General features: G+C 43.5%; 1 protein-coding gene across 1 annotated transcript in view; it reads right to left on the reverse strand.

Annotated features, from left to right (window-relative positions):
* Positions 1–713: 713 nt before the first annotated feature.
* acss1 (acyl-CoA synthetase short chain family member 1) overlaps positions 714–13,024 on the reverse strand; it is a 56,158-nt gene continuing 43,847 nt past the window's right edge. Inside the window, exons 9-14 of the mRNA XM_075473669.1 lie at positions 11,892–12,004; positions 9,473–9,599; positions 9,274–9,401; positions 1,800–1,863; positions 1,465–1,592; positions 714–1,284 (exon numbers count right to left, since the gene is read on the reverse strand). Of these exons, the coding sequence (XP_075329784.1) occupies positions 1,102–1,284; positions 1,465–1,592; positions 1,800–1,863; positions 9,274–9,401; positions 9,473–9,599; positions 11,892–12,004 (743 nt within the window). The 3' untranslated portion in view covers positions 714–1,101. The remainder of the gene's footprint in view (positions 1,285–1,464; positions 1,593–1,799; positions 1,864–9,273; positions 9,402–9,472; positions 9,600–11,891; positions 12,005–13,024) is intronic.

Below are 13,024 nucleotides of genomic sequence, written 5' to 3' on the forward strand. Positions count from 1 at the left end.
TGCTGCCGTTCTTGGCGGAAGGAGGTGTGTGTCGCCCCCTGCTGGATGGAAGCTGCCTCATTTCATCGGTTTGTTGTTTTTCCACACGTTCAACAGCATTTGACAAGAAGATTTAACAGTTTTATCTAATTAATCTGACAATAGAAATATTACATTTAATAATTCTAAAAATGCTGCTGCAGAAAACACTTTTTAGGGTTTTGTGTTAATTACCAATAAAAGATATTAAAAATAATGATAAAGACTGGTTCGGGTTATATTAGGATAGGGTTTATATAAGAATTGGATTGATTTTAGATCATATGAAAATATCAATAAATTACAGTTTAAAATTAGAATATTGGTTTATTAATTAATGAATAAAACAAAAGTACGTCCATTAATAATGGTTTATTAATGGACGTACCTTTTCTTTTCTCCTTGTTTTTTATTATTTATTATCCCTTTTTTTATTTATTTTTTTATCTTGTGCATTTAAGATCTTTTAATATTTATTTTTCTATAAGAGATAGCCCACACTAAAATAATTTATTTTCTTTCTATTTGTACTATATGAGGAGATGTGAATATGTAAAGTTAAAAAATAAAAAACTGTTTACTTTTGAGTCTGTCATTGTTCTGTCTATGTGACATGTTTAAATAAAAATAAAAATAATTTAAAAAAAAAGTTCCTCACATGAAAACTCAGGTTTGAATAAACACAAAACTTGCTAGTTAGTAAATGTTTATTTATATTTGTGTTCTTCATCATCTTTAATAACTGAAGTGAATCATTAAAATCTGCTGATCTCATCATCATTGATTAATTAAATATATTCATTTAAATGTATAAACTGAATTTATACAAAGTTTCTTAAAATGACATAATTTTTCTCATTAATAAAAGAAGATTTGATTTTAAAAAGTCAGAATAAAGTTTAATCGTCTACACGTCAGCTGAACCCAGGTCTGCCAGCCAATAGGAGGAGAGGACTGATTCCAGGTGTGTCGTCTGTTTCTGCTCAGCATAAACATGAATCAGGCCCCCTCCTGGGGCCCCGGGGGCCCCTGATGCTGGTTCAGATCTGCAGGCCCCTCCTCTCTCTTCTTCTTCTACTTCTTCTACTTCTTCTTCTCCTCTCTCTGCTTCCTGTACTGGTTATGAGCCTCCACGATCTCCTCGACTACAGACGGGTCATCCAGGGTGGATATGTCGCCAAGGTCACCAGTCGTCTCCATGGCAACCTTCCTGAGGATCCGCCTCATGATCTTCCCGGAGCGAGTCTTCGGCAGCCGCTTCACCACCTGACGGGAGAGAGGAAAGCTGAGCTCTGATTGGCTGAGATGAGGAAACAACAACATCTCATTTACTCTGAGGAAAAAGGGGGAGGAGCTACAAAGAATAAACTCCTCCTACTTCTCATCCCAGGTGGAAGGAGCTGGATCAGAACCATCAGGACCTGGTGTTGGGGTCAGGTGACTCACCAGGAAGTGTTCTGGGACGGCATATTTGGCGATCTTTGTGGAGACGAGTTTCCTGAGCTGCTGCAGGACGGCGGCGGCGGCGGCGGCGTCAGGCAGATCCTCCTTCAGGACCACGAAGGCAAATGGCACTGAGGACACGTGCACACACACGTGCACACACACGCGCACACACACACACACACACACACACACACACACACACACGTGCACACACAAATGCACACAGGCAGAGACGGACATGTGCATGATGTCAGAGGAAAAGTTCTCTCTGAAGCGACTCTTTGGATCTGAGTCCAATATGCAGCAAAGCATTATGGGAGTTCAGGAGCGCTCACCTTCTCCTTTGATGTCGTGTGGGACTCCAATCACAGCAGTTTCTGGAACAGCTGGATGCTCGTCCTGCACAAACAATGTAAACAAAGACAACAAATAAACATTGTGACATCATCATCTCACACTCATCAAATGGTCGGTTTAAAACAGTTACCATTAGTAACCAGTTTGTGGTCGGTGCGGTTAAAACAGTCACCATTAGTAACCAGTTTGTGGTCGGTGTGGTTAAAATAGTTACCATTAGTAACCAGTTTGTGGTCGGTGTGGTTAAAACAGTTACCATTAGTAACCAGTTTGTGGTCGGTGTGGTTCAAACAGTTACCATTAGTAACCAGTTTGTGGTCGGTGCGGTTAAAACAGTCACCATTAGTAACCAGTTTGTGGTCGGTGTGGTTAAAATAGTTACCATTAGTAACCAGTTTGTGGTCGGTGTGGTTAAAACAGTTACCATTAGTAACCAGTTTGTGTTCGGTGTGGTTCAAACAGTTACCATTAGTAACCAGTTTGTGGTCGGTGTGGTTAAAACAGTTACCATTAGTAACCAGTTTGTGGTCGGTGTGGTTCAAACAGTTACCATTAGTAACCAGTTTGTGGTCGGTGCGGTTCAAACAGTTACCATTAGTAACCAGTTTGTGGTCGGTGCGGTTCAAACAGTTACCATTAGTAACCAGTTTGTGGTCGGTGCGGTTCAAACAGTTACCATTAGTAACCAGTTTGTGGTCGGTGCGGTTAAAATAGTTACCATTAGTAACCAGTTTGTGGTCGGTGTGGTTAAAACAGTTACCATTAGTAACCAGTTTGTGGTCGGTGCGGTTCAAACAGTTACCATTAGTAACCAGTTTGTGGTCGATGCGGTTCAAACAGTTACCATTAGTAACCAGTTTGTGGTCGGTGCGGTTCAAACAGTTACCATTAGTAACCAGTTTGTGGTCGGTGCGGTTCAAACAGTCACCATTAGTAACCAGTTTGTGTTCGGTGTGGTTAAAACAGTTACCATTAGTAACCAGTTTGTGGTCGGTGCGGTTCAAACAGTTACCATTAGTAACCAGTTTGTGGTTGGTGTGATTAAAACAGTCACCATTAGTAACCAGTTTGTGGTCGGTGCGGTTCAAACAGTTACCATTAGTAACCAGTTTGTGGTCGGTGCGGTTAAAACAGTTGCCATTAGTAACTAGTTTGTGGTCGGTGTGGTTAAAACAGTTACCATTAGTAACCAGTTTGTGGTCGGTGCGGTTAAAACAGTCACCATTAGTAACCAGTTTGTGGTCGGTGCGGTTCAAACAGTCGCCATTAGTAACCGGTTTGTGGTCGGTGTGGTTAAAACAGTTACCATTAGTAACCAGTTTGTGGTCGGTGCGGTTAAAACAGTTACCATTAGTAACCAGTTTGTGGTCGGTGTGGTTCAAACAGTTACCATTAGTAACCGGTTTGTGGTCGGTGCGGTTCAAATAGTTACCATTAGTAACCAGTTTGTGGTCGGTGTGGTTCAAACAGTTACCATTAGTAACCAGTTTGTGGTCGGTGTGGTTCAAACAGTTACCATTAGTAACCGGTTTGTGGTCGGTGCGGTTCAAATAGTTACCATTAGTAACCAGTTTGTGGTCGGTGCGGTTAAAACAGTCACCATTAGTAACCAGTTTGTGGTCGGTGCGGTTAAAACAGTCACCATTAGTAACCAGTTTGTGGTCGGTGTGGTTAAAACAGTTACCATTAGTAACCAGTTTGTGCGGTTAAAACAGTCACCATTAGTAACCAGTTTGTGGTCGGTGTGGTTAAAACAGTTACCATTAGTAACCAGTTTGTGGTCGGTGTGGTTAAAACAGTTACCATTAGTAACCAGTTTGTGGTCGGTGCGGTTAAAACAGTTACCATTAGTAACCAGTTTGTGGTCGGTGTGGTTAAAATAGTTACCATTAGTAACCAGTTTGTGGTCGGTGTGGTTAAAACAGTTACCATTAGTAACCAGTTTGTGTTCGGTGTGGTTCAAACAGTTACCATTAGTAACCAGTTTGTGGTCGGTGTGGTTAAAACAGTTACCATTAGTAACCAGTTTGTGGTCGGTGTGGTTCAAACAGTTACCATTAGTAACCAGTTTGTGGTCGGTGCGGTTCAAACAGTTACCATTAGTAACCAGTTTGTGGTCGGTGCAGTTCAAACAGTTACCATTAGTAACCAGTTTGTGGTCGGTGCGGTTCAAACAGTTACCATTAGTAACCAGTTTGTGGTCGGTGCGGTTAAAATAGTTACCATTAGTAACCAGTTTGTGGTCGGTGTGGTTAAAACAGTTACCATTAGTAACCAGTTTGTGGTCGGTGCGGTTCAAACAGTTACCATTAGTAACCAGTTTGTGGTCGATGCGGTTCAAACAGTTACCATTAGTAACCAGTTTGTGGTCGGTGCGGTTCAAACAGTTACCATTAGTAACCAGTTTGTGGTCGGTGCGGTTCAAACAGTCACCATTAGTAACCAGTTTGTGTTCGGTGTGGTTAAAACAGTTACCATTAGTAACCAGTTTGTGGTCGGTGCGGTTCAAACAGTTACCATTAGTAACCAGTTTGTGGTTGGTGTGATTAAAACAGTCACCATTAGTAACCAGTTTGTGGTCGGTGCGGTTCAAACAGTTACCATTAGTAACCAGTTTGTGGTCGGTGCGGTTAAAACAGTTGCCATTAGTAACTAGTTTGTGGTCGGTGTGGTTAAAACAGTTACCATTAGTAACCAGTTTGTGGTCGGTGCGGTTAAAACAGTCACCATTAGTAACCAGTTTGTGGTCGGTGCGGTTCAAACAGTCGCCATTAGTAACCGGTTTGTGGTCGGTGTGGTTAAAACAGTTACCATTAGTAACCAGTTTGTGGTCGGTGCGGTTAAAACAGTTACCATTAGTAACCGGTTTGTGGTCGGTGTGGTTCAAATAGTTACCATTAGTAACCAGTTTGTGGTCGGTGTGGTTCAAACAGTTACCATTAGTAACCAGTTTGTGGTCGGTGTGGTTCAAACAGTTACCATTAGTAACCGGTTTGTGGTCGGTGCGGTTCAAATAGTTACCATTAGTAACCAGTTTGTGGTCGGTGCGGTTAAAACAGTCACCATTAGTAACCAGTTTGTGGTCGGTGCGGTTAAAACAGTCACCATTAGTAACCAGTTTGTGGTCGGTGTGGTTAAAACAGTTACCATTAGTAACCAGTTTGTGCGGTTAAAACAGTCACCATTAGTAACCAGTTTGTGGTCGGTGTGGTTAAAACAGTTACCATTAGTAACCAGTTTGTGGTCGGTGTGGTTAAAACAGTTACCATTAGTAACCAGTTTGTGGTCGGTGCGGTTAAAACAGTTACCATTAGTAACCAGTTTGTGGTCGGTGTGGTTAAAACAGTTACCATTAGTAACCAGTTTGTGGTCGGTGTGGTTAAAACAGTTACCATTAGTAACCAGTTTGTGGTCGGTGTGGTTAAAACAGTTACCATTAGTAACCAGTTTGTGGTCGGTGTGGTTAAAACAGTTACCATTAGTAACCAGTTTGTGGTCGGTGCGGTTAAAACAGTTACCATTAGTAACCAGTTTGTGGTCGGTGTGGTTAAAACAGTTACCATTAGTAACCAGTTTGTGGTCGGTGTGGTTAAAACAGTTACCATTAGTAACCAGTTTGTGGTCGGTGTGGTTAAAACAGTCACCATTAGTAACCAGTTTGTGGTCGGTGCGGTTCAAACAGTTACCATTAGTAACCAGTTTGTGGTCGGTGCGGTTAAAACAGTCACCATTAGTAACCAGTTTGTGGTCGGTGTGGTTAAAACAGTTACCATTAGTAACCAGTTTGTGGTCGGTGTGGTTCAAACAGTTACCATTAGTAACCAGTTTGTGGTCGGTGCGGTTCAAATAGTTACCATTAGTAACCAGTTTGTGGTCGGTGCGGTTAAAACAGTCACCATTAGTAACCAGTTTGTGGTCGGTGCGGTTAAAACAGTCACCATTAGTAACCAGTTTGTGGTCGGTGCGGTTCAAACAGTTACCATTAGTAACCAGTTTGTGGTCGGTGCGGTTAAAACAGTCACCATTAGTAACCAGTTTGTGGTCGGTGCGGTTCAAACAGTTACCATTAGTAACCAGTTTGTGGTCGGTGCGGTTCAAACAGTTACCATTAGTAACCAGTTTGTGGTCGGTGCGGTTCAAACAGTTACCATTAGTAACCAGTTTGTGGTCGGTGCGGTTAAAACAGTTACCATTAGTAACCAGTTTGTGGTCGGTGTGGTTAAAACAGTTACCATTAGTAACCAGTTTGTGGTCGGTGTGGTTCAAACAGTTACCATTAGTAACCAGTTTGTGGTCGGTGCGGTTCAAACAGTTACCATTAGTAACCAGTTTGTGGTCGGTGCAGTTCAAACAGTTACCATTAGTAACCAGTTTGTGGTCGGTGCGGTTCAAACAGTTACCATTAGTAACCAGTTTGTGGTCGGTGCGGTTAAAATAGTTACCATTAGTAACCAGTTTGTGGTCGGTGTGGTTAAAACAGTTACCATTAGTAACCAGTTTGTGGTCGGTGCGGTTCAAACAGTTACCATTAGTAACCAGTTTGTGGTCGATGCGGTTCAAACAGTTACCATTAGTAACCAGTTTGTGGTCGGTGTGGTTAAAACAGTTACCATTAGTAACCAGTTTGTGGTCGGTGCGGTTAAAACAGTCACCATTAGTAACCAGTTTGTGGTCGGTGTGGTTAAAACAGTCACCATTAGTAACCAGTTTGTGGTCGGTGCGGTTCAAACAGTTACCATTAGTAACCAGTTTGTGGTCGGTGTGGTTAAAACAGTTACCATTAGTAACCAGTTTGTGGTCGGTGTGGTTAAAACAGTTACCATTAGTAACCAGTTTGTGGTCGGTGCGGTTAAAACAGTCACCATTAGTAACCAGTTTGTGGTCGGTGCGGTTCAAACAGTTACCATTAGTAACCAGTTTGTGGTCGGTGCGGTTCAAACAGTCACCATTAGTAACCAGTTTGTGTTCGGTGTGGTTAAAACAGTTACCATTAGTAACCAGTTTGTGGTCGGTGCGGTTCAAACAGTTACCATTAGTAACCAGTTTGTGGTTGGTGTGGTTAAAACAGTCACCATTAGTAACCAGTTTGTGGTCGGTGCGGTTCAAACAGTTACCATTAGTAACCAGTTTGTGGTCGGTGCGGTTAAAACAGTTGCCATTAGTAACTAGTTTGTGGTCGGTGTGGTTAAAACAGTTACCATTAGTAACCAGTTTGTGGTCGGTGCGGTTAAAACAGTCACCATTAGTAACCAGTTTGTGGTCGGTGCGGTTCAAACAGTCGCCATTAGTAACCGGTTTGTGGTCGGTGTGGTTAAAACAGTTACCATTAGTAACCAGTTTGTGGTCGGTGCGGTTAAAACAGTTACCATTAGTAACCAGTTTGTGGTCGGTGTGGTTCAAACAGTTACCATTAGTAACCGGTTTGTGGTCGGTGCGGTTCAAATAGTTACCATTAGTAACCAGTTTGTGGTCGGTGTGGTTCAAACAGTTACCATTAGTAACCAGTTTGTGGTCGGTGTGGTTCAAACAGTTACCATTAGTAACCGGTTTGTGGTCGGTGCGGTTCAAATAGTTACCATTAGTAACCAGTTTGTGGTCGGTGCGGTTAAAACAGTCACCATTAGTAACCAGTTTGTGGTCGGTGCGGTTAAAACAGTCACCATTAGTAACCAGTTTGTGGTCGGTGTGGTTAAAACAGTTACCATTAGTAACCAGTTTGTGCGGTTAAAACAGTCACCATTAGTAACCAGTTTGTGGTCGGTGTGGTTAAAACAGTTACCATTAGTAACCAGTTTGTGGTCGGTGTGGTTAAAACAGTTACCATTAGTAACCAGTTTGTGGTCGGTGCGGTTAAAACAGTTACCATTAGTAACCAGTTTGTGGTCGGTGTGGTTAAAACAGTTACCATTAGTAACCAGTTTGTGGTCGGTGTGGTTAAAACAGTTACCATTAGTAACCAGTTTGTGGTCGGTGTGGTTAAAACAGTTACCATTAGTAACCAGTTTGTGGTCGGTGTGGTTAAAACAGTTACCATTAGTAACCAGTTTGTGGTCGGTGCGGTTAAAACAGTTACCATTAGTAACCAGTTTGTGGTCGGTGTGGTTAAAACAGTTACCATTAGTAACCAGTTTGTGGTCGGTGTGGTTAAAACAGTTACCATTAGTAACCAGTTTGTGGTCGGTGCGGTTAAAACAGTTACCATTAGTAACCAGTTTGTGGTCGGTGTGGTTAAAACAGTTACCATTAGTAACCAGTTTGTGGTCGGTGTGGTTAAAACAGTTACCATTAGTAACCAGTTTGTGGTCGGTGCGGTTAAAACAGTTACCATTAGTAACCAATTTGTGGTCGGTGTGGTTAAAATAGTTACCATTAGTAACCAGTTTGTGGTCGGTGTGGTTAAAACAGTCACCATTAGTAACCAGTTTGTGGTCGGTGCGGTTCAAACAGTTACCATTAGTAACCAGTTTGTGGTCGGTGCGGTTAAAACAGTCACCATTAGTAACCAGTTTGTGGTCGGTGTGGTTAAAACAGTTACCATTAGTAACCAGTTTGTGGTCGGTGTGGTTCAAACAGTTACCATTAGTAACCAGTTTGTGGTCGGTGCGGTTCAAATAGTTACCATTAGTAACCAGTTTGTGGTCGGTGCGGTTAAAACAGTCACCATTAGTAACCAGTTTGTGGTCGGTGCGGTTAAAACAGTCACCATTAGTAACCAGTTTGTGGTCGGTGCGGTTCAAACAGTTACCATTAGTAACCAGTTTGTGGTCGGTGCGGTTAAAACAGTCACCATTAGTAACCAGTTTGTGGTCGGTGCGGTTCAAACAGTTACCATTAGTAACCAGTTTGTGGTCGGTGCGGTTCAAACAGTTACCATTAGTAACCAGTTTGTGGTCGGTGCGGTTCAAACAGTTACCATTAGTAACCAGTTTGTGGTCGGTGCGGTTAAAACAGTCACCATTAGTAACCAGTTTGTGGTCGGTGCGGTTCAAACAGTTACCATTAGTAACCAGTTTGTGGTCGGTGCGGTTAAAACAGTTACCATTAGTAACCAGTTTGTGGTCGGTGTGGTTAAAACAGTTACCATTAGTAACCAGTTTGTGGTCGGTGCGGTTAAAACAGTCACCATTAGTAACCAGTAGTAACTTGGTTTGTAACATTAACCTCTCACAGCCACATGTTGTGTTAACAGGAGCTTCCAGCAGAGGGTACTGTGGCGTTACATTTCAGTAACTTAGATCAACAAACACCCAGTTAATGAACTGTTGAGATAGTTATCTCCTGGTTAACTGGTTAAACTAACCCTAACACTGTTGTTTGTATCTTCTCAGGTTCTCCTCGGCTCCTCAGTTTTCTGGTTTTACTTGAATGAACACCTTGTGACCTCATTAACATCCAACCTCCACAACATTTTTGGGTTTAGACCTTCAGCTTTTTTTTATTTTCTCATCTCACCAGAGCGTCCTCGATCTCGGCCGTCCCGAGGCGGTGGCCGCTGATGTTGATGACGTCGTCCATCCGGCCTGTTATCTGGTAGTAGCCGTCCTCTGAGCGGAAGGCCCCGTCGCCGGTGAAATAATAACCTGCAGAAGAGCACCAAACGTCACACTCGGATGTGTTTCGGCGCCTCGGTGCGGTCGCTGCCTTTACTGACCAGGATACTGTTTGAAGTACGCATCCACAAATCTCTGGTGGTCGCCGTAGATGCTGCGAGCCATCCCCGGCCACGGCTCACTGAGGCACAGAGCTCCGCTGACGTTGTTACCGGAGAGAGGTTCACCCTGAACAAGAGGAGAACACACAGGTAACACACAGGTGTTCAGGCGGCTCGGGGGGGACGGGCCGAGCCCCTCAGAGGTAACTGACCCACAAGTTTTCAGTCATGTTTCTGTGTCTGAGTCTCTTCCTGTTCCCCTCAGCCTGGCTTCTGACCTCCATGTTCACTTTTTAAACTTTAGTTTGAACTTTCTCAGAAATGTACTGTTCACCTGTCTGACGACGTGTTGAGAGTTCCATGAACTCATGATTGGAACAAACTCCTGCCTAGGGATGGGAATTGATAAGATTTTTACGATTCCAATTCCATTTTCGATTCTGCTTAACGATTCGGTTCTTCGTCGGTTCCCTTATCGATTCTCATTTGGAGAAAAAGGACAACAAACCGGTCGATTAACATCAACTTTGTTTAGTTTAGAAGTAACACGAGTCATGACCACACAAACCCAACAACGGTGAGGTCCACATTGGTCTATCATGGCCTGGGTAATTTAACTCTTCCTGCTCTGGTGAAAGGAGAAGCTGGAGGTAGAGGTGAACTGGGGGTAGCACCACCAGCCTCTGGCTCTGAGCCAGTCAGGCTCTGTCTCTCATGATTTCATCTAAATGTAATGCCTGAGAAGGCATTCATTTAACCTTAACCGTTACTAACAGCAGCTTTTACAATCAGGCAAATGGTGCTAACATGATAGGCAGTGTTTGTTAGTTAGTTAACTGCAGTGTTACCCGAGGACATGCTAACGTTGCTAACGTTGCTGGGTTCAGATTCACCAACGTTAGTCCGGAGCAGATCGAAAACGCGACATTCATTCATAGTTATTGCATGTTGGTAGTATTTCCTCCCTTTGGTGAAATATTCACTTTGCAAGTTGCCCTGTTGTCGTCTTTTTTAGGGATGTGTAACCAAACTTTCGAGCGTTTGTACCGCTTGGGCGCCATGTTTACTGTTGCCTGCTGGCTGCGCTGGACTCGCCACGCAACGCTGCGTGGTGACGTCATTCGCGCCCACTGGGATCGATAAGGGAATCATTTGCAAAATCCCCAAACGATTCCAAGGAATTGTTGAGAACCGGTTCTTGATTCCCTGAGTAAGAACGATGACTTAACCAAGGGTCTGATGCCAATGATTTTCAGCAACTGACAACTATTCTTGGGGCAGATGAGGCTACGTCGCTACAAGGCGGCGTCAGAGACGAGGCGGTTAACTGGTGTCTCTAAATTATCCCGAGGAGGGACTGTGAGTGGATGGTTGTTCGCCTTGTTTGTCTCTGTGTGGCGCTGTGATGGACCTCAAGAGAAGGAATCAGAGTCTGACAACACAAACTGATGTAAATGCAGTAATAATGTCAGAGTTAAGTGGTAACCAGTGAAATCTTTGTTCATCTGAGAGGATTGAAGCGAAAGTGAAGCGACATGTGAAACCAAAGGAGGCCGAACCTCATCTCCACTCAGCAGCCAGCCGGGATGAGGAACCTCCAGCAGATTACATCACAAACGGGGAAACGAGCGGATAATTAATTTGTGGGGCGGGGGCCATCAGTGTGAAATCTGTTAATGAAAGCAAACAGATGCTGCTGGTTAATGGAAAGATTAAAGAGATAAAGAGACGGAGGGGTGTCATCGAAGGATGGAGGGTCAGGCGGGTCAATGAGGCGCACTGATTGATGTGAAGCCGATTGGACGACAGCTGATCACTCCAACAGGAATTAGCAGATTGGTTGTTAAACGTCCTGATGGTCCACAGCTGGACGGCACGCAGACGGGCTCCAAGAACAAGAAAAAACTGCTGTTCAATGCTCGGATATTAATAATGATGAATGAACAGGAAGTGAAAATGAAGCCAAAATGAGGCCAAAATGAAACCAAAATGAAACCAAAATGAGGCAAAATGAAACCAAAATGAGGCCAAAATGAAGCCAAAATGAAACCAAAATGAAGCCAAAATGAGGCAAAATGAAACCAAAATGAAACCAAAATGAGGCAAAATGAAACCAAAATGAGGCCAAAATGAAACCAAAATGAAACCAAAATGAGGCCAAAATGAAGCCAAAATGAGGCCAAAATGAAGCCAAAATTAAACCAAAATTAAACCAAAATGAGGCAAAATGAAACCAAAATGAGGCCAAAATGAAACCAAAATGAGGCCAAAATGAAACCAAAATGAGGCCAAAATGAAACCAAAATGAGGCCAAAATGAAGCCAAAATGAGGCCAAAATGAAGCCAAAATGTGGCCAAAATGAGGCCAAAATGAGGCCAGAACCTTGTGGGCTCAGGTGTGTGCAGGTGTGTGTGTCACCTGCTCTCCCATCAGAACCGGCTGGATGCCAAAGAAGGGCCTCATGGCCATGGCGGGCAGGATCGGGGCCCCGGGGTCCGCAGGGCGGGGGGCGATGCACACTCCTCCGGTCTCTGCAGGGAAACCAACACACTGTTTTACCAGGAACCCGCAGGGACGTCTGTCTGCCACCAGGGGGCCTCAGAACCCCTGAGCCCTGCACACTCCTCCGGTCTCTGTGGGGAAACGCCTACTACTCCTACTACTCATACTAACTTTAACTTTTTTTAAGTTCCCGGATGCATACTAGATTCTCCTAAATGTTGGGTATGCATCATGAGGTTACTACTCATACTCAAACTACCCAAGATGCAACGTAACGTGACGTCGCCGATCGTCATTTCCTGTCAAAACGGCAGTTTCAAGCTAGCTACAGCGAGGGTAGGTTCACTTCCTGTTTTCAAAACAAAAGCACCAATTGTATGGTAATGGCTTTCCCTATGATAAAAGGCAACGGGTATTTTATTTTGTGAAAATAACCGGAAGTGCGTTGCTCACTGCAGCTAGCTTTAGTAGCGCCGAATTCGTGGGAACAAAATTGTAAATAGCCGGTATTTTGTCAGGTTTTCAACACGTTGGGGATCTAAACGACTACTTTCTCTCCTGAAAATGTTTCAAATGTTGCTAAAGTTTACAGAGTTTAGAGCTTAAGGGAAATCAGCTTCAGGCCGGCTGATTTCGGCTCGGGCAGGAGCGAAATGCATTGTGGGTAAACGCTCTGCATACTGTCTGATCGATGAGTATGTAGTATGCAGTATGCAGTATGCAGTATGTAGTATGTACTATGTAGTATGCAGTATGTAGTATGCAGTATGCAGTATGCAGTATGTAGTATGCAGTATGCAGTATGTAGTATGTAGGATGCAGTATGCAGTATGCAGTATGCAGAATGCAGTATGTAGAATGTAGTATGTAGTATGCAGTATGTAGGATGCAGTATGCAGTATGCAGTATGCAGAATGTAGTATATAGTATGTAGTATGTGGTTTCAAACACACCCACTGTTTAACCAGGAACCCGCAGTGACCTCTGTCTGCCACCAGGGGGCCTCAGAACCCCGAACCCTTATCTCTGTAATTTCCTTTAATTTCTTA

Source organism: Odontesthes bonariensis, chromosome 2 (assembly GCF_027942865.1).
Source record: "Odontesthes bonariensis isolate fOdoBon6 chromosome 2, fOdoBon6.hap1, whole genome shotgun sequence".
NCBI classification, from domain to species: Eukaryota; Metazoa; Chordata; class Actinopteri; order Atheriniformes; family Atherinopsidae; genus Odontesthes; species Odontesthes bonariensis.